At 41.5% G+C, this 26,444-nt stretch overlaps 1 protein-coding gene across 1 annotated transcript in view; it reads left to right on the top strand.

Moving 5' to 3' along the window:
* RNGTT (RNA guanylyltransferase and 5'-phosphatase) overlaps window positions 1-26,444 on the top strand; it is a 1,295,116-nt gene that overhangs the window by 202,546 nt on the left and 1,066,126 nt on the right. The window contains exon 7 of the mRNA XM_053710532.1: window positions 500-609. Coding sequence (XP_053566507.1) covers window positions 500-609 — 110 coding nt within the window. The remainder of the gene's footprint in view (window positions 1-499; window positions 610-26,444) is intronic.

Here is a 26,444-nt window from a genome sequence, read left to right as displayed (position 1 = left end):
GCTGTGATTGGATAAAGCCGGATTCGTCATTTTGGACCCGTGAAGAGGGCTTGCGACGGGCGGAGGAAGCGCTTCAGTGGCTCTCAGGATTAAAAGGTAAGTTTTTGAAGAAAACGCTTGAAATGTCAATTTCGATGAATTAAAGTGCCCTTGTTTTTAATAGGATTATTAAAAACCGGGCACTACTTCATCATAATTGACCTTCACTTTAATAGATCTTTTATACATCTAAATTAATATCGGTTTAAAAATAATTGCTTGTGTATTACTTAGAAAGGAATGTCTTAATATTTTACAATTGTTTCTATTGTATAGGGGCATTGAAATTTTTTCTCCATTTATAGCCTCTGATTATTACAAGTTAATTAAGCTTACACTGTTACACATTATTTTACTCTATCACTGCTTATTAATTTTTCCATCTAGTTAATAGACCACTTTACAAACTTACAGAGATGTTTTTCAGTAAATGTTCTTCATATTTCTTTAATTTCTCTAGGGTGCAATATTTTTAGAAGGTGTGACAGTGAAACATGTAACTCAAATAACGACTCAGCCAAAGCTTGGAGAAATACAGCGGAAATGTCAGCAGTTCTGTTCCTGGGAAGGGTATGAACATGTCAAACTAAATATATTACGTTAACAAGTAGTTATCGGCATGTTATAGTTATAGCATTACTTTATCTTACAGATACCGTATAATTATATTTACTTGTAAGGCAATCTTATTAGAGTCTCCCTGTGTGCAATATATGTTAAAGTGTAAACTACGTTTTCCTTGTTAGGTTTGAGAGTGAGGTCTTCTGTTTACTTGTGCTGGGAATGCATCAAGGGCAATTGAATATTTAACTCCTTCAGAAAAACTAGTAATTCAGTTAAGGGGGATAGATTTTTAAATGTTCTCAAGGATAACTTCTTGTCACAATTAATAGAGGAGCCAACTAGGAATAAAGGTATTTTGGATTTAGTGTTATCAAACAATACAGATATAATATCAAACATAGAAACCAAAGAACATTTGGCTAACAGTGATCATAACATGGTCACATTTGAAATCTCTTTTCATAAGCAGTGTCTTAAAGGTCTAACTAAGGCTTTTAATTTTAAGAAAGCAAAATTAAATGATTTAAGGAAATCATTAAATAACATAAACTGGGACAAAGTATTATCTAATAAAAGTACAGAGGATAAATGAATAACATTTAAAACTTTGTTAAATAAATATACATGTCAACACATACCATATGGTTATAAAAATAAAAAATCCAAGCCAATATGGCTAAATAAAAATAAGTTAAGATAAATTAGGAAAAAACGTAGGGCATTTAAATTATTCAAAGAAAATAGTACAGACTCAACATACGGGACATCCTAAAACATTTAATGTGAAAATTTCTTAATGTAGCTTAATGAGTAAAAAAGTGGCCAAATGTTAATCAATTGCTGCATAATTTTGCACAACCCAAGATTTCCACTATCCAAGCCTATCCTAGAAGTTTGGATTTTGGTGTCCCACAAGGCAAATGAGTGACATTAAGCTTGTTTTTTGGTGAGCTTAATGTGGCTTAACAAACAAAATTGAATTTAGATGTTAACCAATTTCTCCCAAACTTACCACAATACATTAATCTATCTATTCAAACATATTCTGAAAATTTCAGGACATTTGATAAAACATACCAAAAGTTATTCGCATTTAACAATTTTGTTACAATCCTAAAACATTTAATGTGAGCAGCTTAATATAAAAAGAGCTTAATGTACCAAAATTCACCTAAACTTCAATCAATTGCCTTGAAACTTGGCACAAACTCAGTTTGTCACTTACCAAACCTATCCTAGAAGTTTTGTGTATTTTGATTTTCCACAAGGCAAATGAGTGACATTAAGCTTGTTTTCTCTTGTTAAGTGTGTTCAGTCCACGGGTCATCCAATACTTATGGGATATATTCTCCTTCCCAACAGGAAGTTGCAAGAGGATCACCCAAGCAGAGCTGCTATATAGCTCCTCCCCTCACATGTCATATCCAGTCATTCTCTTGCAACCTTCAACAAAGAAGGAGGTCGCGAGAGGAGCTGGAGTTTTTACTTAACTATTAACTATTCTTCAATCAAAAGTTTGTTATTTTAAATGGCACCGGAGTGTGCTGTTTTTCTATCTCAAGCAGTATTTGGAAGAAGAAACTGCCTGCGTTTTTTATCTATGATCTTAGCAGGCGTAACTAAGATCCACTGGCTGTTCTCAACATTCTGAGGAGTGGGGTAACTTCAGACTGGGAATAGCATGCGGGGTCCTCCGCAAATGAGGTATGTGCGGTACTTTATTTTCTGGGAATGGAATTGACTAAGAAAATACTGCTGTTACCGTATGATGTAAGTACAGCCTTAAATGCAGTAGTAGCAACTGGTATCAGGCTGATAAATGTATGCGCAGTCGAGTTATATTCTAGGGACTAGAATTTGACTGAGAAAATACTGTTAACACTGAAATAATACTTAAGCCTTCTCTGCAGTGGTAGCGACTGGTAGCAGGCTTAGTGATAGCTTTGCATGACATTGTAAAATGTTGTTTTTTAATAAAACGTTTACTGGCATGTTATTCGTTTTTTTGTGAGGTACTTTGGTGATAAATCGCTTTGGGCATGATTTTTTCCACATGGCTAACATATTTTTCTGCATGGAAACAGTTATATCAGGGCTCCCACTGTTGTGATTGGAGTGGGAGGGCCCTTGTTTTAGCGCCTTATTGCACAGTTAAAATTATTGCACAGTCTTTCTGCTTCTTCCTCCTTGATCCAGGACGTCTCTAGAGAGCTCAGGGGTCTGCAAATTTCATTTGTGAAGGAGGTAATCAGTCACAGCAGATCTGTGACAGTGTGCTGACTGTGATTAAAAACGTTAAATCTTAATTGATATCTGTTTTATCCGTTTTGGGTATTGAGGGGTTAATCATCCTTTTGCTAATGGGTGCAATCCTCTGCTAATAGTACACTTCTTGTTAAGAATTGTTTAATTATATCTGTATTTTTGAAGCGCTGCAGCGTTTTTTATATTGCTTGTAAAACTTATTGAAAGTGATTTCCAAGCTTGTTATTTTCATTGCTAAGTCTGTTTTAACATGTCTGATTCAGAGGAAACTGTTTGTTCATCATGTTCAAAAGCCAATGTGGAGCCCAACAGAACGATGTGTACCAATTGTATTGATATTGCTTTGAATAAAAGTCAATCTGTACCGATAAAGAAGCTATCACCAGACAACGAGGGGGAAGTTATGCCGCCTAACTCTCCTCACGTGTCAGTACCTGCGTCTCCCGCTCGGGAGATGCGTAGGATTGAGACACCTAGTACATCTAGGCCCTTACAAATCACTTTACATGATATGGCTAATGTTATGAAAGAAGTATTATATAATATGCCCGAATTAAGGGGCAAACGCGATAGCTCTGGGTTAAGGACAGAGCGCGCTGATGACACGAGAGCCATGTCTGATACTGCGTCACAACTTGCAGAACATGAGGACGGTGAGCTTCATTCTGTCGGTGACGGTTCTGATTCGGGGAGACCGGATTCAGAAATTTCAAATTTTAAATTTAAGCTTGAGAACCTCCGTGTGTTACTAGGGGAGGTATTAGCGGCTCTGAATGATTGCGACACGGTGGCAATTCCAGAGAAATTGTGTAGGTTGGATAGATACTATGCAGTACCGGTGTGTACTGACGTTTTTCCTATACCAAAAAGACTTACAGAAATTATCAGTAAGGAATGGGATAGACCCGGTGTGCCTTTTTCCCCTCCCCCGATATTTAGAAAAATGTTCCCTATAGACGCCACCACACGAGACTTATGGCAGACGGTCCCTAAGGTGGAGGGAGCAGTTTCTACGTTAGCCAAGCGTACCACTATCCCGGTGGAGGATAGCTGTGCTTTCTCAGATCCAATGGATAAAAAATTAGAGTGTTATCTTAAGAAAATGTTTGTTCAACAGGGTTTTATATTACAGCCTCTTGCATGCATTGCGCCTGTCACGGCTGCAGCAGCATTCTGGTTTGAGTCTCTGGAAGAGGCGATTCGCACAGAGCCGTTGGATGAGGCCTTGAGCAAAGTTAGAACCCTTAAGCAGGCTAATGCGTTTGTTTCGGATGCCATAATACATCTAACCAAACTTACGGCTAAAAATTCCGGATTCGCCATACAAGCGCGCAGAGCGCTCTGGCTTAAATCCTGGTCAGCGGATGTAACTTCCAAGTCTAAACTACTTAACATTCCTTTCAAAGGGCAGACCTTATTCGGGCCCGGCTTGAAGGAAATTATTGCTGACATTACGGGAGGTAAGGGCCACGCCCTTCCTCAGGACAGGGCCAAACCAAAGGCCAAACAGTCTAATTTTCATGCCTTTCGTAACTTCAAGGCAGGAGCAGCATCGACTTCCTCCGCTCCAAAACAGGAAGGAACTACTGCTCGTTACAGACAAGGTTGGAAAGGCAACCAGTCATGGAACAAGGGCAAGCAGGCCAGAAAGCCTACTCCCGCCCCTAAGACAGCATGAAGTCAGGGCCCCCTATCCAGAGACGGATTTAGTGGGGGGCAGACTTTCTCTCTTTGCCCAGGCTTGGGCAAGAGATGTGCAGGATCCCTGGACGTTAAAGATTATATCTCAGGGATACCTTCTGGATTTCAAATCCTCTCCTCCACAAGGGAGGTTCCATCTTTCGAGGTTATCGACAAACCTAGTAAAGAGAGAGGCATTTCTACAATGTGTACAAGACCTCTTAATCATGGGGGTGATCCACTCAGTTCCGCGATCGGAACAGGGACAAGGATTTTACTCAAATCTATTTGTGGTTCCCAAAAAAGAGGGAACCTTCAGACCAATCTTGGACTTAAAGATCTTAAACAAATTCCTAAGGGTACCATCGTTCAAGATGGAAACCATTCGAACCATCCTACCCATGATCCAAGAGGGTCAATATATGACCACGGTGGACTTAAAGGATGCTTACCTTCATATACCGATTCACAAAGATCATTATCGGTACCTAAGGTTTGCCTTTCTAGACAGTCATTACCAGTTTGTGGCTCTTCCCTTCGGGTTAGCCACGGCCCCGAGAATTTTTACGAAGGTTCTGGGCTCACTTCTGGCGGTACTAAGACCACGAGGCATAGCGGTGGCTCCGTACCTAGACGACATTCTGATACAAGCATCAAATTTTCAGAATGCAAAGTCTCACACAGAGATAGTTCTAGCATTTCTGAGGTCGCATGGGTGGAAAGTGAACGTGGAAAAGAGTTCTCTGTTACCACTCACACGGGTTCCTTTTCTAGGGACTCTTATAGATTCTGTAGAGATGAAGATTTACCTGACGGAGTCCAGGTTATCAAAGATTCTCAATGCTTGCCGTGTCCTTCATTCCATTCCAAGCCCATCGGTAGCTTAGTGCATGGAGGTAATCGGCTTAATGGTAGCGGCAATGGACATAGTGCCATTTGCGCGCCTGCATCTCAGACCGCTGCAACTATGCATGCTCAGTCATTGGAACAGGGATTACTCAGATCTGTCCCCTTTGCTAAATCTGGACCAGGAGACCAGGGATTCGCTTCTCTGGTGGTTGTCACCGGTTCATCTGTCCAAAGGAATGACCTTTCGCAGGCCAGATTGGACGATTGTAACAACGGATGCCAGCCTTCTAGGCTGGGGAGCAGTCTGGAATTCCCTGAAGGCTCAGGGATCGTGGACTCAGGAGGAGAAACTCCTCCCAATAAACATTCTAGAATTAAGAGCAATATTCAATGCTCTTCTGGCTTGGCCTCAGTTAGCAAAGCTGAGGTTCATCAGATTTCAGTCGGACAATATCACAACTGTGGCTTACATCAATCATCAAGGGGGAACCAGGAGTTCCCTAGCGATGTTGGAAGTCTCGAAGATAATTCGCTGGACAGAGTCTCACTCTTGCCACCTGTCAGCGATTCACATCCCAGGCGTGGAGAACTGGGAGGCGGATTTCCTAAGTCGCCAGACTTTTCATCCGGGAGAGTGGGAACTTCACCCGGAGGTATTTGCTCAACTTATTCGTCGTTGGGGCAAACCGGATCTGGATCTCATGGCATCTCGCCAGAACGCGAAGCTTCCTTGTTACGGATCTAGGTCCAGGGACCCGGGAGCGGTGCTGGTAGATGCATTAGCAGCCCCTTGGGTTTTCAACATAGCTTATGTGTTTCCACCTTTTCCGTTGCTACCTCGGCTGATTGCCAGGATCAAACAGGAGAGGGCATCGGTAATTCTGATAGCGCCTGCGTGGCCATGCAGGACCTGGTATGCAGACTTAGTGGACATGTCGTCCTGTCCACCATGGTCTCTTCCTCTGAGGCAGGACCTTCTAATTCAGGGTCCTTTCAACCATCCAAACCTAATTTCTCTGAGGCTGACTGCCTGGAAATTGAACGCTTGATTCTATCAAAGCGTGGGTTTTCGGATTCGGTTATTGATACATTAATACAGGCTCGGAAACCTGTGACAAGAAAAATTTACCATAAGATATGGCGTAAATATTTATATTGGTGCGAATCCAAGAGTTACTCATGGAGTAAGGTTAGGATTCCTAGGATATTAGCTTTTCTACAAGAGGGTTTAGAAAAGGGTTTATCCGCTAGTTCGCTAAAGGGACAGATTTCAGCTATGTCTATTCTTTTACACAAACGTCTGGCAGAGCATCAAGACGTCCAGGCCTTTTGTCAGGCTTTGGCTAGAATTAAACCTGTGTTTAAAGCTGTTGCTCCTCCGTGGAGCTTAAACTTGGTTCTTAAAGTTCTTCAGGGTGTTCAGTTTGAACCCCTTCATTCCATTGATATTAAGCTTTTATCTTGGAAAGTTTTGTTTTTGATGGCTATTTCCTCGGCTCGAAGAGTCTCTGAGTTATCTGCCTTACATTGTGATTCTCCTTATCTGATCTTTCATTCAGACAAGGTAGTTCTGCGTACTAAACCTGGGTTTTTACCTAAGGTTGTTTCTAACAGGAATATCAATCAAGAGATTGTTGTTCCATCGTTATGTCCTAATCCTTCTTCAAAGAAGGAACGTCTTTTGCATAATCTAGACGTGGTCCGTGCTCTGAAGTTCTACTTACAGGCAACTAAAGATTTTCGACAAACTTCTTCTCTGTCGTTTACTCTGGACAGAGGAGGGGTCAAAAGGCTTCGGCTACCTCTCTCTCTTTTTGGCTTCGTAGCATAATATGTTTAGCCTATGAGACTGCTGGACAGCAGCCTCCTGAAAGAATTACAGCTCATTCCACTAGAGCTGTGGCTTCCACCTGGGCCTTTAAGAATGAGGCCTCTGTTGAACAGATTTGCAAGGCTGCAACTTGGTCTTCACTTCATACTTTTTCCAAATTTTCCAAATTTGACACTTTCGCTTCTTCGGAGGCTGGTTTTGGGAGAAAGGTTCTACAGGCAGTGGTTCCTTCTGTTTAATGTTCCTGCCTTGTCCCTCCCATCATCCGTGTACTTAGCTTTGGTATTGGTATCCCATAAGTAATGGATGACCCGTGGACTGAACACACTTAACAAGAGAAAACATAATTTATGCTTACCTGATAAATTTATTTCTCTTGTAGTGTGTTCAGTCCACGGCCCGCCCTGTCTTTTTTTTGAGGCAGGTTCTAAATTTTAAAATTATAACTCCAGTCACCACTGCACCTTATAGTTTCTCCTTTCTCGTCTTGTTTCGGTCGAATGACTGGATATGACATGTGAGGGGAGGAGCTATATAGCAGCTCTGCTTGGGTGATCCTCTTGCAACTTCCTGTTGGGAAGGAGAATATATCCCATAAGTAATGGATGACCCGTGGACTGAACACACTACAAGAGAAATAAATTTATCAGGTAAGCATAAATTATGTTTTTTTGGGAGGAAGACTTTATCTATTTAAACATATCTGGAACATTTGAAGATGTTTGATAAAACAAACCAAAAGTTATTCACATTTAACAATTTTTTTACAATCCCAAAACTTTTAATGTGAATGGCTTAATGCAAAAACTAGGTAGGCTAATATTTCTTCAAAAGCCAATATATTTCTCCAACATTGGTGTGTCCGGTCCACGGCGTCATCCTTACTTGTGGGAATATCTCTTCCCCAACAGGAAATGGCAAAGAGTCCCAGCAAAGCTGTCCATATAGTCCCTCCTAGGCTCCGCCCACCCCAGTCATTCTCTTTGCCGTTGCACAGGCAACATCTCCACGGAGATGGTTAAGAGTATGTGGTGTTTAGTTGTAGTTTTTTATTCTACTATCAAGAGTTTGTTATTTTAAAATAGTGCTGGTATGTACTATTTACTCTGAAACAGAAAAAGATGAAGAGTTCTGTTTGTGAGAGGAAGATGATTTTAGCAGACAGTAACTAAAATCGTTTGCTGTTTCCACATAGGACTGTTGAGATGAAGTAACTTCAGTTGGGGGAAACAGTTAGCAGACTTTTCTGCTTAAGGTATGACTAGCCATATTTCTAACAAGACTGTTTATGCTTGTAATTCACACTTATAAGCTTGGGGAAGGTTTTTTAACGTCAGGCACTGTGTTAGACACCTTTCCAGTCAGGAAGGGCCTTCCCAGTTGTAGGCTGAGCCTCATTTTCGCGCCATTACTGCACAGTTACTTTTGAGAGCAAGACATGCAGATGCATGTGTGAGGATCTGAAAGTAGTTGGAAAAGTTCCTAGAAGGCTTCATTTGGTATTGTATTCCCCCCTGGGTTTGGTAAAGTCGCAGCAAAGGCTGTAGCTGGGACTGTAGAGGGGTTAAAACTGTAACCGGCTCCGGTTTCTTTATTTTAAGGGTTAAAGCTCTGAAAATTGGTGTGCAATACGTTGAATGCTTTAAGACACTGTGGTGAAAATTTGGTAAATTTCACATATTCAGTAATAAAGTGTGCACTGTTTCAAATTTAAAGAGACAGTAACAGTTTTATTTTAAACGTTTTTTTGTACTTTCTTGACAAGTTTAAGCCTGTTTAACATGTCTGCACCTTCAGATAAGCTATGTTCTATATGTTTTAAGATCAATGTGTGCCCCCCTTCAAAATTGTGTGATAATTGTGCCATAGCGTCCAAACAAAGTAAGGACAGTATTGCCACAGATAGTAAAGTTGCCCAAGATGATTCATCAGATGAAGGGAGTAGACATAGTTCTACATCATCTCCTTCTGTGTCTACACCAGTTTTGCCCACGCAGGAGGCCCCTAGTACTTCTAGCGCGCCAATGCTTATTACTATGCAACAATTAACGACAGTAATGGATAACTCCATAGCAAATATTTTATCCAAAATGCCTGCATATCAGAGAAAGCGTGATTGCTCTGTTTTAAACACTGTAGAGCAGGAGGGCGCTGATGATAATTGCTCTGTCATACCCTCACACCAATCTGAAGGGGTCATGAGGGAGGTTTTGTCGGATGGGGAAATTTCAGATTCAGGTAAAATTTCTCAACAGGCAGAACCTGATGTTGTGACATTTAAATTTAAATTAGAGCATCTCCGTGCACTGCTTAAGGAGGTGTTATCTACTCTGGATGATTGTGACAACCTGGTCATTCCAGAAAAATTATGCAAGATGGACAAGTTCCTAGAGGTTCTGGTGCACCCTGACGCTTTTCCTATACCCAAGCGGGTGGCGGATATAGTGAATAAGGAGTGGGAGAAGCCCGGCATACCTTTTGTCCCCCCTCCTATATTTAAGAAATTATTTCCTATGGTCGACCCCAGAAAAGACTTATGGCAGACAGTCCCTAAGGTCGAGGGGGCAGTTTCTACTCTAAAGAAGCGCACTACTATTCCTATCGAGGATAATTGTGCTTTCAAAGATCCTATGGATAAAAAATTGGAGGGTTTGCTTAAAATGATTTTTGTACAGCAAGGTTACCTCCTGCAACCCATTTCGTGCATTGTTCCTGTCACTACAGCAGCGTGGTTCTGGTTCGAAGAACTAGAAAAGTCGCTCAGTAGAGAGACTCCGTATGAGGAGGTTATAGACAGAGTTCACGCACTCAAGTTGACTAATTCTTTTATTTTAGATGCCGCTTTGCAACTAGCTAGATTAGCGGCGAAAAGTCTTGGTCAGCGGATGTATTTTCCAAGACAAAATTGCTTAATATCCCCTTCAAGGGTAAGACTCTCTTTGGGCCTGAATTGAAAGAGATTATTTCAGACATCACTGGGGGAAAGGGCCACGCCCTCCCACAAGATAGGCCTTTCAAAGCCAAGAATAAGTCTAATTTTCGTTCCTTTCGCAATTTCAGGAACGGACCGGCCTCTAACTCTGCATCCTCTAAACAAGAGGGTAATGCTTCTCAAACCAAACCAGCCTGGAAACCGATGCAAGGCTGGAACAAGGGTAAGCAGGCCAAGAAGCCTGCTGCTGCTAACAAAACAGCATGAAGGAGTAGCCCCCGATCCGGGACCGGACCTAGTAGGGGGCAGACTCTCTCTCCTTGCTCAGGCTTGGGCAAGAGATGTTCAGGATCCCTGGACACTAGAAATAGTTTCTCAGGGTTATCTTCTGGAATTCAAGGAACTACCCCCAAGGGGAACGTTCCACATGTCTCACTTATCCTCAAACCAAATAAAGAGACAGGCATTCTTACATTGTGTAGAAGACCTGTTAAAGATGGGAGTGATACACCCAGTTCCAACGGCGGAACAAGGAATGGGATTTTACTCAAATCTGTTTGTAGTTCCCAAAAAAGAGGGAACTTTCAGACCAATTCTGGATCTAAAGATCCTAAACAAATTTCTCAGAGTACCATCGTTCAAAATGGAAACCATTCGAACGATTCTACCCACAATCCAGGAAGGTCAATTTATGACTACCGTGGATCTAAAGGATGCGTATCTACATATCCCTATCCACAAAGAACATCATCAGTTCCTAAGGTTCGCCTTTCTGGACAAACATTACCAGTTTGTGGCCCTCCCATTCGGGTTAGCCACTGCTCCAAGGATTTTCACAAAGGTACTCGGATCCCTTCTAGCGGTTCTAAGACCAAGGGGCATTGCAGTAGTACCGTACTTAAACGACATTCTAATACAAGCGTCGTCTCTTTCAAAGGCAAAGGCTCACACAGACATCGTTCTGGCCTTTCTCAGATCTCACGGATGGAAGGTGAACATAGAAAAAAGTTCCCTGTCTCCGTCGACAAGAGTTCCCTTCTTGGGAACAATAATAGATTCTTTAGAAATGAGGATTTTCTTGACAGAAGTCAGAAAGTCAAAACTTCTAAACGCTTGTCAAGTTCTTCATTCTATTCCTCGTCCTTCCGTAGCTCAGTGCATGGAAGTAGTAGGGTTGATGGTTGCAGCAATGGACATAGTTCCTTTTGCGCAAATTCATCTAATACCATTACAACTGTGCATGCTGAAACAGTGGAATGGGGACTATACAGACTTGTCTCCAGTGATTCAAGTAGATCAGAAGACCAGAGACTCACTCCGTTGGTGGCTAACCCTGGACCACCTGTCCCAGGGAATGAGCTTCCGCAGACCAGAGTGGGTCATCGTCACGACTGACGCCAGTCTAGTGGGCTGGGGCGCGGTCTGGGAATCCCTGAAAGCTCAGGGACTATGGTCTCGGGAAGAGTCTCTTCTCCCGATAAACATTCTGGAACTGAGAGCAATATTCAATGCTCTCAGGGCTTGGCCTCAACTAGCAAGGGCCAGATTCATAAGATTCCAATCAGACAACATGATGACTGTTGCTTATATCAATCATCAGGGGGGAACAAGGAGTTCCCTGGCGATGAAAGAAGTGACCAAAATAATAAAATGGGCGGAGGATCACTCCTGCCACCTATCTGCGATCCACATCCCAGGTGTGGAAAACTGGGAGGCGGATTATCTGAGTCATCAGACATTCCATCCGGGGGAGTGGGAACTCCACCCGGAGATCTTTGCCCAGTTGACTCAATTATGGGGCATTCCAGATATGGATCTGATGGCGTCTCGTCAGAACTTCAAGGTTCCTTGCTACGGGTCCAGATCCAGGGATCCTAAGGCGACTCTAGTGGATGCACTAGTAGCGCCTTGGACCTTCAACCTAGCCTATGTGTTTCCACCGTTTCCTCTCATTCCCAGGCTGGTAGCCAGGATCAAGCAGGAGAGGGCCTCGGTGATCTTGATAGCTCCTGCGTGGCCACGCAGGACTTTGGTATGCAGACCTGGTGAATATGTCATTGGTTCCACCATGGAAGCTACCTTTGAGACAGGATCTTCTTGTACAGGGTCCATTCGAACATCCAAATCTGGTCTCCCTCCAGCTGACGGCTTGGAAATTGAACGTTTGATTCTATCAAAGCGTGGGTTTTCAGATTCTGTGATAGATACTCTAGTTCAAGCCAGAAAACCGATAACTAGAAAAATTTACCATAAAATATGGAAAAGATATATCTGCTGGTGTGAATCCAAGGGATTCTTATGGAATAAGATCAAAATCCCTAAGATCCTTTCCTTTCTACAAGAGGGTTTGGATAAAGGATTATCAGCGAGTTCTCTAAAGGGACAGATTTCTGCTTTATCTGTCTTATTACACAAACGACTGGCAGCTGTGCCAGATGTTCAAGCATTTGTTCAGGCTCTGGTTAGGACCAAGCCTGTTTACAGACCTTTGACTCCTCCCTGGAGTTTAAATCTAGTTCTTTCAGTTCTTCAAGGGGTTCCGTTTGAACCTCTACATTCCATAGATATTAAGTTGTTATCTTGGAAAGTCTTGTTTTTGGTTGCTATTTCTTCTGCTAGAAGAGTTTCTGAGTTATCTGCTCTGCAGTGTTCTCCGCCCTATCTGATGTTCCATGCAGATAAGGTTGTTTTCTCCAACATAGGTGTGTCCGGTCCACGGCGTCATCCTTACTTGTGGGATATTCTCTTCCCCAACAGGAAATGGCAAAGAGCCCAGCAAAGCTGGTCACATGATCCCTCCTAGGCTCCGCCTACCCCAGTCATTCTCTTTGCCGTTGTACAGGCAACATCTCCACGGAGAGCCTGGTTTTCTTCCAAAGGTTGTTTCTAACAAAAATATTAACCAGGAGATAGTTGTACCTTCTTTGTGTCCGAATCCAGTTTCAAAGAAGGAACGTTTGTTACACAATTTAGACGTAGTCCGTGCTCTAAAATTCTATTTAGAAGCTACAAAAGAGTTCAGACAAACTTCTTCTCTGTTTGTCGTCTATTCTGGTAAAAGGAGAGGTCAAAAAGCGACTTCTACCTCTCTTTCCTTTTGGCTTAAAAGCATCATCCGATTGGCTTACGAGACTGCTGGACGGCAGCCTCCTGAAAGAATCACAGCTCACTCCACTAGGGCTGTGGCTTCCACATGGGCCTTCAAGAACGAGGCTTCTGTTGATCAGATATGTAAGGCAGTGACTTGGTCTTCACTGCACACTTTTGCCAAATTTTACAAATTTGATACTTTTGCTTCTTCAGAGGCTATTTTTGGGAGAAAGGTTTTGCAAGCCGTGGTGCCTTCTGTTTAGGTAACCTGATTTGCTCCCTCCCTTCATCCGTGTCCTAAAGCTTTGGTATTGGTTCCCACAAGTAAGGATGACGCCGTGGACCGGACACACCAATGTTGGAGAAAACAGAATTTATGCTTACCTGATAAATTACTTTCTCCAACGGTGTGTCCGGTCCACGGCCCGCCCTGGTTTTTTTGAATCAGGTTTGATGAATTATTTTCTCTAACTACAGTCACCACGGCACCCTATAGTTTCTCCTGTTTTTTTCCTCCTGTCTTTCGGTCGAATGACTGGGGTGGGCGGAGCCTAGGAGGGACTATATGGACAGCTTTGCTGGGACTCTTTGCCATTTCCTGTTGGGGAAGAGATATTCCCACAAGTAAGGATGACGCCGTGGACCGGACACACCGTTGGAGAAAGTAATTTATCAGGTAAGCATAAATTCTGTTTTTATAGGTAGATTTGTCTAGCTGAAATCTGCTTTGGAAGGTTGGAGGCAAAAAAAATCATATTTAAAGGAACAGTAAACCCAACATTTTTCTTTCATGATTCATGTAGCGAATACAATTTTAAACAACATTCCAATTTACTTCTATTATCTAATTTGCTTCATTCTTTAGATATCCTTTGTTAAAGAAATAGCAATGCACATGAGTGAGCCAATCACACAAGGCATCTATGTGCAGCCACCAATCAGCAGCTACTGAACCTATCTAGATATGCTTTTCAGCAAAGAATATCAAGAGAATAAAGCAAATTAGATAATGGAAGTAAATTAGAAAGTTGTTCAAAATTGTATGTTCTTTCTAAATCACGAAAGAAAAAAATTGGGTTTAATGTCCCTTTAAATTTATTTTTCCATATTAAGCCATTGGATCCTAAAAAAAGCTTAATGTAATTAATTTGCAATGTCTGGTGTAGTTTAGTTACATTCTCGTACCGTAAGCACTTTTTTTACATTGAGTTGTTCACTTTAAAGGCTCCATTTATTAAGCAGTGGCTGCTGCTTCGGAGCCCCATTGTTTCAGGCTTGCATAAGCGGATGATTGACATCCCCTGCTAGCAACCGATTGGCCTCCAATGAGCACGAGTAGCATTCCACAAGAATGTCACAATAAATGCTTGTGCAATGTTAAATGCTGTCAGCGTATTGCGTATCATGTCCGCTCGACTAATAATAAATCTACCCCTAAATGTTTAGGATTGTAAAAAAATAGTTAAATGTGAATAACGCTTTTGGTATGATTTGCCAAACATCCTGAATTTTTAGAATATGTGTGAATAGATTATCGTATTGTGTGAAGTTTGGGGGAAATTGGTTAAAAAACCAGTCAACACAGTAGATTTGCATAAGCATCAAATGCAAGATAACAAGACAATGCAATAGCACTCAGTCTGAACTTCAAATGAGTAGTAGATTTTTTTTTTATGACAATTTTAAAAGTTATGTCTTTTTCCACTCCCCCTGTACCATGTGACAGCCATCAGCCAATCACAAATGCATACACGTACCATGTGACAGCCATCAGCCATTCACAAATGCATACACACTTATTCTTGCACATGCTCAGTAGGATCTGGTGACTCAAAAATATAAAAAGACTGTGCACATTTTGTTAATGGAAGTAAATTGGAAAGTTGTTTAAAGGCATGCTCTATCTGAATAATGAGAGTTTAATTTTGATTGAGTGTCCCTTTAACATCTAAGTTATTTTTCTCTTGTAAGGTGTATCCAGTCCACGGATCATCCATTACTTGTGGGATATTCTCATTCCCAACAGGAAGTTGCAAGAGGACACCCACAGCAGAGCTGTAATATAGCTCCTCCCCTAACTGTCATAGCCAGTCATTCTCTTGCAACTCTCAACAAGCAAGGACGTTGTAGGAAAGAGTGGTTAAATATAGCTAGTTTATTTTCTTCAATAAAAGGTTGTTATTTTTAAATAGTACCGGAGTTGTGCTATTTTATCTCAGGCAGTAAATAGAAGAAGAATCTGCCTGAGGTTTCAATGATCTTAGCAGGTTGTAACTAAGATCCATTGCTGTTCTCACATATGTCTGAGGGGATTACACAGATGAGGTAACTTCAGCGAGAGAATGGCGTGCAGTTTATTCTGCTATCAGGTATGTGCAGTTATAATTTTTTCTAGAGATGGAAAACACTAGAAAATGCTGCTGATACCGGATTAATGTAAGTTAAGCCTGAATACAGTGATTTAATAACGACTGGTATCATGCTTACTCCCAGGGGTAATACCCTTATGATATTTACAATATAAAACGTTTGCTGGCATGTTTAATCGTTTTTATATATGCTTTGGTGATAAAACTTTATTGGGGCCTAGTTTTTTCCACATGGCTGGCTTAAATTTTGACTAGAAACAATTTCCACTGTTGTAGTATAAGAGTTACAGTTGGTGCAGTTAAAATTACAAACTGTGGAGATTATTAAACCTAGAAAAGTACCATTACCAACAAACAAATCGCATGGAGGAGTACCATTCAATACTATTTCTGTGGGAGGAATACTTAGGGCCACTGAAAAGGATAACTTAACTGTATACCTCAAACATTCACAGACATTTACAGGGAATCATGTATAGACTAATGAGTATAGGGGCATGAGCAGTCTAATCTAGTAACAACACAACAGAACAAGTGGTAGATGGTATGAAACAGAGCAACAGCAGCATTCTTAATTTTTAATTTTTAATTTCTCATCTTTATTTCTTATCCCTATGTGTTTTATTGACTTGTATTACTGTTAAAATTTGTAACACGGGAACCACAGATGTGATAGGGTTCCTGATATTGCATGTACGAGCTTTGATTGTATTGCAATGTTTTGTTATACATGTTGTAAAACAAATAAAAATTTTAAATAAAAAAAAAATATTACAAACTGTGACATCCAGCTTCCCTCAAAGGCCCTCTGAATGCTATAGGACATCTCTAAAGGGCCCAAAGGCTTTCCAAAGTCGTTTATTGGGGAAGGTAGGGCCACAGCTTGCTGTGGCAGTTGGTTGTGACTGTTAAAAAAACGTCTATTTCGTTTTTTTATCCGTTTTTTGAACTAAGGGGTTAATCATCCATTTGCAAGTGGGTGCAATGCTCTGTTAGCCTATTATACACACTGTAAAAATTTCGTTTGATTTACTGCATTTTTTTCACTGTTTTTCAAATTCTGACAAAATTTGTTTCTCTTAAAGGCACAGTACCGTTTTTTTATATTTGCTTGTTAACTTGATTTAAAGTGTTTTCCAAGCTTGCTAGTCTCATTGCTATTCTGTATAAACATGTCTGACATAGAAGAAACTCCTTGTTTATTATGTTTAAAAGCCACGGTGGAACCCCCTCTTAGAATGTGTACCAAATGTACTGATTTCATTTTATGCAATAAAGATAATTTTCTGTCTTTAAAAAATTTATCACCAGAGGACACTGACGAGGGGGAAGTTATGCCGACTAACTTTCCCCACGTGTCAGACCCTTTGACTCCCGCTTAAGGGACTCACGCTCAAATGGCCCCAAATACATCTAGGGCGCCCATAGCGTTTACTTTACAAGACATGGCGGCAGTCATGGATAATACACTGTCAGCGGTATTAGCCAGACTACCTGAACTTAGAGGTAAGCGAGATAGCTCTGGGGTGAGACAAAATGCAGAGCATACTGACGCTTTAAGAACCATGTCTGATACTGCCTCACAATATGCAGAAGCTGAGGAAAGAGAGCTTCATTCAGTGGGTGATGTTAATGACTCAGGAAAGATACCTGATTCTAATATTTCTACATTTAAATGTAAGCTTGAACACCTCCGCGCGTTGCTTAGGGAGGTTTTAGCTGCTCTGAATGACTGTGATACCATTGCAGTGCCAGAGAAATTGTGTAGACTGGATAAATACTTTGCAGTGCCGGTGTGTACTGATGTTTTTCCAAATACCTAAAAGGTTTACAGAAATTATTAATAAGGAATGGGATAGACCAGGTGTGCCGTTCTCTTCCCCTCCTATTTTTAGAAAAATGTTTCCAATAGACGCCACCACACGGGACTTATGGCAGACAGTCCCTAAGGTGGAGGGAGCAGTTTCTACTCTAGTAAAGCGTACTACTATCCCTGTCGAGGACAGTTGTTTTTTTTTTTTGTTTTTTTTGTTTTTTAGATCCAATGGATAAAAAATTAGAGGTTATCTTAAGAAAATATTTATTCAACAAGGTTTTATCCTACATCCCCTTGCATGCATTGCCCCTGTCACTGCTGCTGCGGCGTACTGGTTTGAGTCTCTGGAAGAGGCTTTACAGGTAGCGACTCCATTGGATGACATACTTGGCAAACTTAGAGCACTTAAGCTAGCCAATTCTTTTATTCTGATGCCATTGTTCATTTGACTAAACTAACGGCTAAGAATTCTGGTTTTGATATACAGGCGTGCAGAGCGCTATGGCTTAGATCATGGTCAGCTGACGTGACTTCAAAATCTAAGCTACTTAACATTCCCTTCAAGGGGCAGACCCTATTCGGGCCTGGTTGAAGGAGATTATTGTTGATATCACTGGAGGAAAAGGTCATGCCCTTCCTTAGGACAGGTCCAAATCTAGGGCCAAACAGTCTAATTTCCGTGCCTTTCAAAACTTCAAGGCAGGTGCGGCATCAACTTCCTCTAATAATAAACAAGAGGGAACTTTTGCTCAATCCAAGACGGTCTGGAGACCAAACCTGACCTGGAAAAAAGGTAAGCAGGTAAAAAAGCCTGCTGCTGCCTCTAAGAAAGCATGAAGGAACGGCCCCCTATGCGGGAACGGATCTAGTAGGGGGCAGACTTTCACTTTTTGCCCAGGCGTGGGCAAGAGATGTCCAGGATCCCTGGGCATTGGAAATGATATCCCAGGGATATCTTCTGGACTTCAAAGCTTCCCCCCCCAAAAGGGAGATTTCACCTTTCACAATTATCTGCACACCAGATAAAGAGAGAGGCATTCTTACACTGTGTACGAGACCTCCTAGTTATGGGAGTGATCCATCCAGTTCCAAAGGAGGAACAGGGACAGGGTTTTTACTCAAATCTGTTTGTGGTTCCCAAAAAAGAGGGAACCTTCAGACCAATTTTGGATCTAAAGATCTTAAATTCCTCAAGTTCCGTCGTTCAAGATGGAAACTATTCGTACCATCCTACCACTGATCCAGGAGGGTCAATATATGACTACAGTGGATCTAAAGGATGCTTATCTTCACATTCCGATACACAAAGATCATCATCGGTTTCTCAGGTTTGCCTTTCAAGACAGGCATTACCAGTTGTAGCTCTTCCCTTAGGATTAGCTAAAGCCCCAAGAATCTTTACAAAGGTTCTAGGGTTGCTTATGGCGGTCCTAAGGCCGCGGGGCATAGCAGTAGCCCCTTATTTAGACGACATCCTGATACAGGCGTCAAACTTCCAAATTGCCAAGTCTCATACGGACGTAGTACTGGCATTTCTGTGGTCGCATGGGTGGAAAGTGAACGAGGAAAAGAGTTCTCTATCCCCACTCACAAGAGTTTCCTTTCTAGGGACTCTGATAGATTCTGTAGAAATGAAAATTCACCTGACGGAGTCCAGGTTATCAAAGCTTCTAAATTCCTGCCGGGTTCTTCATTCCATTCCACGCCCTTCGGTGGTTCAGTGTATGGAAGTAATCGGCTTAATGGTAGCGGCAATGGACATAGTGCCGTTTGCACGCTTACATCTCAGACCGCTGCAACTATGCATGCTCAGTCAGTGGAACGGGGATTACACAGATTTGTCCCCTCAACTAAATCTGGACCAAGAACCCAGGGATTCTATTCTCTGGTGGCTATCTCGGGTCCATCTGTCCAAAGGTATGACCTTTCGCAGGCCAGATTGGACAATTGTTACGACAGTTGCCAGCCTTCTAGGTTGGGGTGCAGTCTGGAACTCCCTGAAGGCTCAGGGATCGTGGACTCAGGAGGAGTCTCTCCTTCCATTAAATATTCTGGAACTAAGAGCGATATTCAAGGCTCTTCAGGCTTGGTCTCAGTTAGCAACTCTGAGGTACATCAGATTTCAGTCAGACAACATCACGACTGTAGCTTACATCAACCATCAAGGGGGAACGAGAAGTTCCCTAGAGATGTTAGAAGTTTAAAAAATAATTCGCTGGGCAGAGATTCACTCTTGCCACCTATCAGCTATCCATATCCCAGGTGTAGAGCACTGGGAGGCGGATTTTCTAAGTCGTCAGACTTTTCATCCGGGAGAGTGGGAACTCCATCCGGAGGTATTTGCACAACTGATTCATCGTTGGGGCAAACCAGAACTGGATCTCATGGCGTCTCGCCAGAACGCCAAGCTTCCGTGTTACGGATCCAGGTCCAGGGATCCCAAGGTGACACTATTAGATGCTCTAGCAGCGCCCTGGTCTTTCAACCTGGCTTATTTGTTTCCACCGTTTCCTCTGCTCCCTCGACTGATTGCCAAGATCAAGCAGGAGAGAGCATCAGTGATTCTGATGGCACCTGCGTGGCCACGCAGGACCTGGTATGCAGATCTAGTGGACATGTCATCCTTTCCACCATGGTCTCTGCCTCTGAAACAGGACCTTCTACTTCAGGGTCCTTTCAACCATCCAAATCTAATTTCTCTGAGGCTGACTGTCTGGAGATTGAACGCTCGATTTTATCAAAGCGTGGCTTCTCCGAGTCTGTTATTGATACCTTAAGACAGGCACGAAAGCCTGTCACCAGGAAAATTTGCCATAAGGTATGGCGTAGATATCTTTATTGGTGTGAATCCAAGAGTTACTCATGGAGTAAGGTCAGGATTGCTAGGATATTATCTTTTCTCCAAGAAGGTTTGGAAAAAGGATTGTCAGCTAGTTAAGCGTCTGGCAGATGTTCCAGACGTTCAGGCATTTTGTCAGGCTTTAGTTAGAATCAAGCCTGTGTTTAAACCTGTTGCTCCACCATGGAGCTTAAACTTGGTTCTTAAGGTTCTGCAAGGCGTTCCGTTTGAACCTCTTCATTCCAAAGATATCAAGCTTTTATCTTGGAAAGTTCTTTTTTTGGTAGCTATTTCCTCGGCTCGTAGAGTCTCTGAGCTATCTGCCTTACAATGTGATTCTCCTTATCTGATTTTTCATACGGATAAGGTAGTCCTGCGTACCAAACCTGGGTTCTTACTTAAGGTGGTATCTAACAAGAATATCAATCAAGAGATTGTTGTTCCATCCTTGTGTTACACAATCTGGATGTGGTCCGTGCTTTAAAGTTTTACTTACAAGCTACTAAAGATTTTCGTCAAACATCTGCTTTGTTTGTTGTCTACTCTGGACAGAGGAGAGGTCAAAACGCTTCGGCAACCTCTTTTTCTTTTTGACTAAGAACCTTAATCCACTTAGCCTATGAGACTGCTGGACAGCAGCCTCCTGAAAGGATTACAGCTCATTCCACTAGAGCTGTGGCTTCCACTTGGGCCTTTAAAAATGAGGCTACTTTTGATCAGATTTGCAAGGCGACAACTTGGTCTTCACTTCATATTTTTTCAAAATTTTACAAATTTGATACTTTTGCTTCTTCGGAGGCTATATTTGGGAGAACGATTTTACGGGCAGTGGTTCCTTCCATTTAAGTTCCTGCCTTGTCCCTCCCTTCATCCGTGTACTTTAGCTTTGGTATTGGTATCCCACAAGTAATGGATGATCCGTGGACTGGATACACCTTACAAGAGAAAACACAATTTATGCTTACCTGATAAATTTATTTCTCTTGTGGTGTATCCAGTCCACGGCCCGCCCTGTCATTTTAAGGCAGGTCATTTTTAAATTTAAACTACAGTAACCACTGCACCCTATGGTTCCTCCTTTCTCGGCTTGTTTTCGGTAGAATGACTGGCTATGACAGTTAGGGGAGGAGCTATATTACAGCTCTGCTGTGGGTTTCCTCTTGCAACTTCCTGTTGGGAATGAGAATATCCCACAAGTAATGGATGATCCGTGGACTGGATACACCACAAGAAAAATAAATTTATCAGGTAAGCATAAATTGTGTTTTTGTATGTTTAAGCTCCCAAAAACAAGCTTAATGTTACTCATTTGCCTTGTGGCAAACCAAAAGCCATGAAACTTCTAGGATAGGCTTGGACAGTGAAAAACTGAGGTTGTGCAAAGTTTCAAGGCAATTGATTGATGTTGATTGATTCTTGTGAACTGCTGGTGCAATGACGCCCCCTGCAGATTTGCGCTAGCAGGGGGTGTCAATTAACCCGATTGTAGTCGATCGGGTTTATTTCTGTCCGCGGCCTCAGAGCAGACGGGCAAGTTATGGAGCAGCGGTCTTTAGAAACAAGGGGCATCAAGCTCTATACGGAGCTTGATAAATATGTCCCTAAATGTTTTAAGACTATAAAAAAATAGTTAAATGTGAATATCTTTTGGTATGTTTTACCAAATGTTCAGAATATGTTTGAATAGATAGATTATTGTATTGTGGGAAATTTGTGGAAAATAAGTTAACATCTCAGTTTATTTTTCTACGTTAAGCTACATTAAAGGGACAGTATACACTCATTTTCATATAACTGCATGTAATAGACACTACTATAAAGAATAAGATGCACAGATACTAATATAAAAATCCAGTATAAAACTGTTTAAAAACTTACTTAGAAGCTGTCAGTTTGGCTCTGTTGAAAAGGTAGCTGGAAAGCAAACTGCAAGTGGGAAATATCAGACACCCCCCCCTTCTTTTGCATATGAAAAGACCCTTTACACAAACAGCAGCAAGCTGGAGAAGGTAGCTGACCGTATTCACATAAAACTTTGGGGCTTGGTTAGGAGTCTGAAAATCAGAGCAATGTTATTTAAAAATAAGCAAAACTATACATTTATTTTAAAATAAAACTTCATGGGCTATATAAATAGATCATCTACAAAACATTTATGCAAAGAAAAAATGAGTGTATAATGTCCCTTTAAGCTCCCCAAAAAACAGTCCATGTGGGAGCTAAAATCCATGAAACTTCTAGGATAGGTTTGGATAGTGAAAAACTGAGGTTGTGCCAAGTTTCAAGGCAATTGATTGATGTTGAAGCCCATTTTGGTACATTAAGCTTCTCACATTAAATGTTTTAGGATTGTAAAAAAATAGTTAAATGTGAATAACGTTTGGTATGTTTTATCAACTGTCCTAAAATTTTCAGAATATGTTTGAATAGATAGATTAATGTATTGTGGGAAGTTCAATTTTGTACGTTAAAGGGACAGTCAACACCAGAATTGTTCTTGTTTTAAAAAATAGATAATCCCTTTATTACCCATTCCCAAGTTTTGCATAACCAACACAGTTATAATAATATACTTTTTACCTCTGTGATTAACTTGTATCTAAGCATCTTCTAACAGCCCCCTGATCATATGACATTTTATTTATTATCTATTGACTTTCAACATAGCCTATTAGTGCATTGTCTGCCACAATCCACCGGCGTGATCAAAATGTTATCTATATGGTTTACATGAACTAGCTCTCCCCTGTTGTGAAAAGCAAATAAAAAAGCATGTGATGAGAGCCGTCTTGAAGGGCTTAGATATTATCATATGAGCCTTCCTAGGTTTAGCTTTCAACTAAGAATACCAAGAGTACAAAGCAAAATTGGTGATAAAAGTAAATTGGAAAGTTGTTTAAAATGACATGCCCTATCAAAAGTTTTTTTTGGACTTGACTGTCCCTTTAAGCCACATTAAGCTCACCAAAATACAAGATTAATTTCACTCATTTGCCTTGTGGGAAACCAAAATACATGAAACTTCTAGGATAGGGTTGGAAAGTGAAAAACTGAGTTTGTGCCCAGTTTCAAGGGAATTGATTGATGTTTTGGTGAATTTTGGTACATTAAGCTCTTTTTACATTAAGCTGCTCACATTATGGGGCCTATTTATGATGCTGTGTGCGTACATGATCCGATATTGTAGATCATGTCTGCTTCACATCGATAAATGCTGACAACATACGCTATCGGCATTTATCATTGCACCAGCAGTTCTTGTAAACTGCTGGTGCATAACCGCCCCCTGCTCATTCACGGCCAATCGGCCGCTAGCAGGGGGGGGGTGTCAATCAACCCGAACATATTCGATCGGGTTGATTTCTGGCGATGTCTGTCCGTCGCCTCAGAGCAGACGGACAGGTTATGGAGCAGCGGTCTTTGGACCGCTGCTTCATAAGTTGTGTTTCCGGCAAGCCTGAAGGCTTGCCAGAAACACGGTGCAACAAGCTTCTTTCGGAGCCTGATAATTGGGCCCCTAAATGTTTTAGGATCGTAAAAAAATAGTTAAATATGAATAACATTTGTTATGTTTTATCAAATGTTCTTAATTTTTCAGAATATGTTTGAATAGATAGATTAATGTATTGTGGGAAGTTTGGGGGATATTGGTTAACATCTAAGTTCAATTTTGTACGTTAAGCTACATTAAGCTCCCAAAAAACGCATTTGCCTTGTGGGAAACCAAAAATTAAAAACAGGGGCACTTTAATTCATCAACATTTACATTTCACTCCTGTTGTGAAAAAAAACTTACCTTTTAAACTTGACAGCAGCTCCAGCTTCCTCCACCCGTCGCAAAGCCTCTTCCTGGGTCTAAAATGAGGAATCCGGCTTCCTCCAATCACGGCGTTGAATCAGGCACTGGGAGCCGTGATTGGAGGATGACCTCTCCATAATTTCTGACGTCAGAAATGGCTTGCAACAACCGGAGGAAGCTGGAGCTGCTGTCAAGATCAAAAGGTAAGTTTTTTTTTCACAACAGGAGTGAAATGTAAATTTTTAAGAATTAAAGTGCCGCTGTTTTTAAACAAATTTTTAAAAACCGGGCACTTTAGCATCAAAATTGAAATTCACTTTAAGCTGCTCACATTAAATGTTTATTTTTAATGACATAATGAGTCCATGGATCATCTAATTACTATTGGGAATATCACTCCTGCCAAGCAGGAGGCGGCAAAGAGCACCCCAGCAAAGCTGTTAAATATCACCTCCCTTCCCTCCCACCCCAGTCATTCTCTTTGCCTACGTTAGAGCAAGGAAGTGGTAAAGTTAGGTGTTAGAAAAAGATTCTTCAATCAAGAGTTTATTCTTTTTTAAGTAGTGCAAGATTGTGCTGCTTTGTCCTAGGGTGTAGCTGTAGTCCATATCAGTCTCTTCAGTAGAGCAGTGATGGCTTTAGAGCAATGGGAACTTGTGGGACATAATTCTCACTGCGCCTTCCATATACTGATGCTGCCCTATCTCTGAAAGTCTGAGGGATTTTACTTAGTCCTTTCTCTTGTTTCACAGGTCTATGTGAGGGAGAGGACATCTCAAACCTGGGAGCTGCCTTGCTGTCGGGTAGATAAGGAGGTAAATGCTTACTTTATTTTCTGGGGCTACAAGAGGAAGACTCAGAATAAGGGGCACTTTATTTCATATGGGACTCGTATAAAGGCTCAGTGGTATTTGGGCTCTTTAGTGTGGACAGCATGCAGGCACTGGGGTTAGAAAAAATATATAAGGCATCTTGGTGGTTCCATACTCCCGGCGGTTTCACTTAGTAAGAACATACCGACCGAGAGAAGACTTTTTGTTATGCCCACGATGGGTGGAACCAGAGGAGGCGGCAATTTACATTGCACGCCTTTCTTTCCCTTACTTCCGTTTTGTGCACCATCCGTGTCCATTACGCATAACGCTCATTTCTCTTGTTAGGTGTATACAGTCCACGGATCATCAATTACTTGTGGGATATTCTCCTTCCCAACAGGAAGTTGCAAGAGGATCACCCACAGCAGAGCTGCTATATAGCTCCTCCCCTAACTGCCATATCCAGTCATTCTCTTGCAAGCTCTCAACATAGCTGGAGGTAGTAAGAGGAAAGTGGTAAAATATAGTTAGTTTTTTCTTCAATCAAAAGTTTATTGTTTTTAAATAGTACCGGAGTTGTGCTATTTTATCTCAGGCAGCATTTAGAAGAATAATCTGCCTGCGTTTTCTCCAACATAGGTGTGTCCGGTCCACGGCGTCATCCTTACTTGTGGGATATTCTCCTCCCCAACAGGAAATGGCAAAGAGCCCAGCAAAGCTGGCCATATAGTCCCTCCTAGGCTCCGCCTACCCCAGTCATTCTCTTTGCCGTTGCACAGGCAACATCTCCACGGAGATGGCTTAGAGTTTTTTGGTTTTTAAATGTAGTTTTTGTTCTTCAATCAAGAGTTTGTTATTTTAAAATAGTGCTGGTATGTACTATTTACTCTGGAACAGAAAAGAGATGAAGATTTCTGTTTGTAAGAGGAAAATGATTTTAGCAACCGTTACTAAAATAGATGGCTGTTTCCACACAGGACTGTTGAGATGAAGTAACTTCAGTTGGGGGAAACAGTGGGCAGACTTTGCTGCTTGAGGTATGACACATTTCTAACAAGACTTGGTAATGCTGGAAGCTGTCATTTTCCCTATGGGAACCGGTAAGCCATTTTCTTAGTTTAAGTAAAAGAATAAAGGGCTTCATTAGGGCTTAAAAAACTGGTAGACATTTTTCTGGGCTAAAACGATTACTTTACTAAGTATATTTGGCAGATTATTACTTTTAATAGTTGTTAAATCTTGGGGATTGTTTTAATAAAAACGGCAGGCACTGTATTGGACACCTTTTTCACTGGGGGCCTTTTCTAGTCATAGACAGAGCCTCATTTTCGCGCCTCTAATGCGCAGTTGTTTTTGGAAAGCATGGCATGCAGATGCATGTCTGAGGAGCTAAGAACCACTGAAAAAGCTTATAGAAGGCATCATTTGGTATCGTATTCCCCTCTGGGCTTGGTTGGGTCTCAGCAAAGCAGATACCTGGGACTGTATAGGGGTTAAATGTAAAAACGGCTCCGGTTCCGTTATTTTAAGGGTTAAAGCTTTCAAATTTGGTGTGC

Source organism: Bombina bombina, chromosome 4 (assembly GCF_027579735.1).
Source record: "Bombina bombina isolate aBomBom1 chromosome 4, aBomBom1.pri, whole genome shotgun sequence".
Lineage (NCBI taxonomy): Eukaryota > Metazoa > Chordata > Amphibia > Anura > Bombinatoridae > Bombina > Bombina bombina.
Note: the sequence above shows the minus strand (reverse complement) of the source record. Positions and strands in the feature narration are given on the sequence as shown.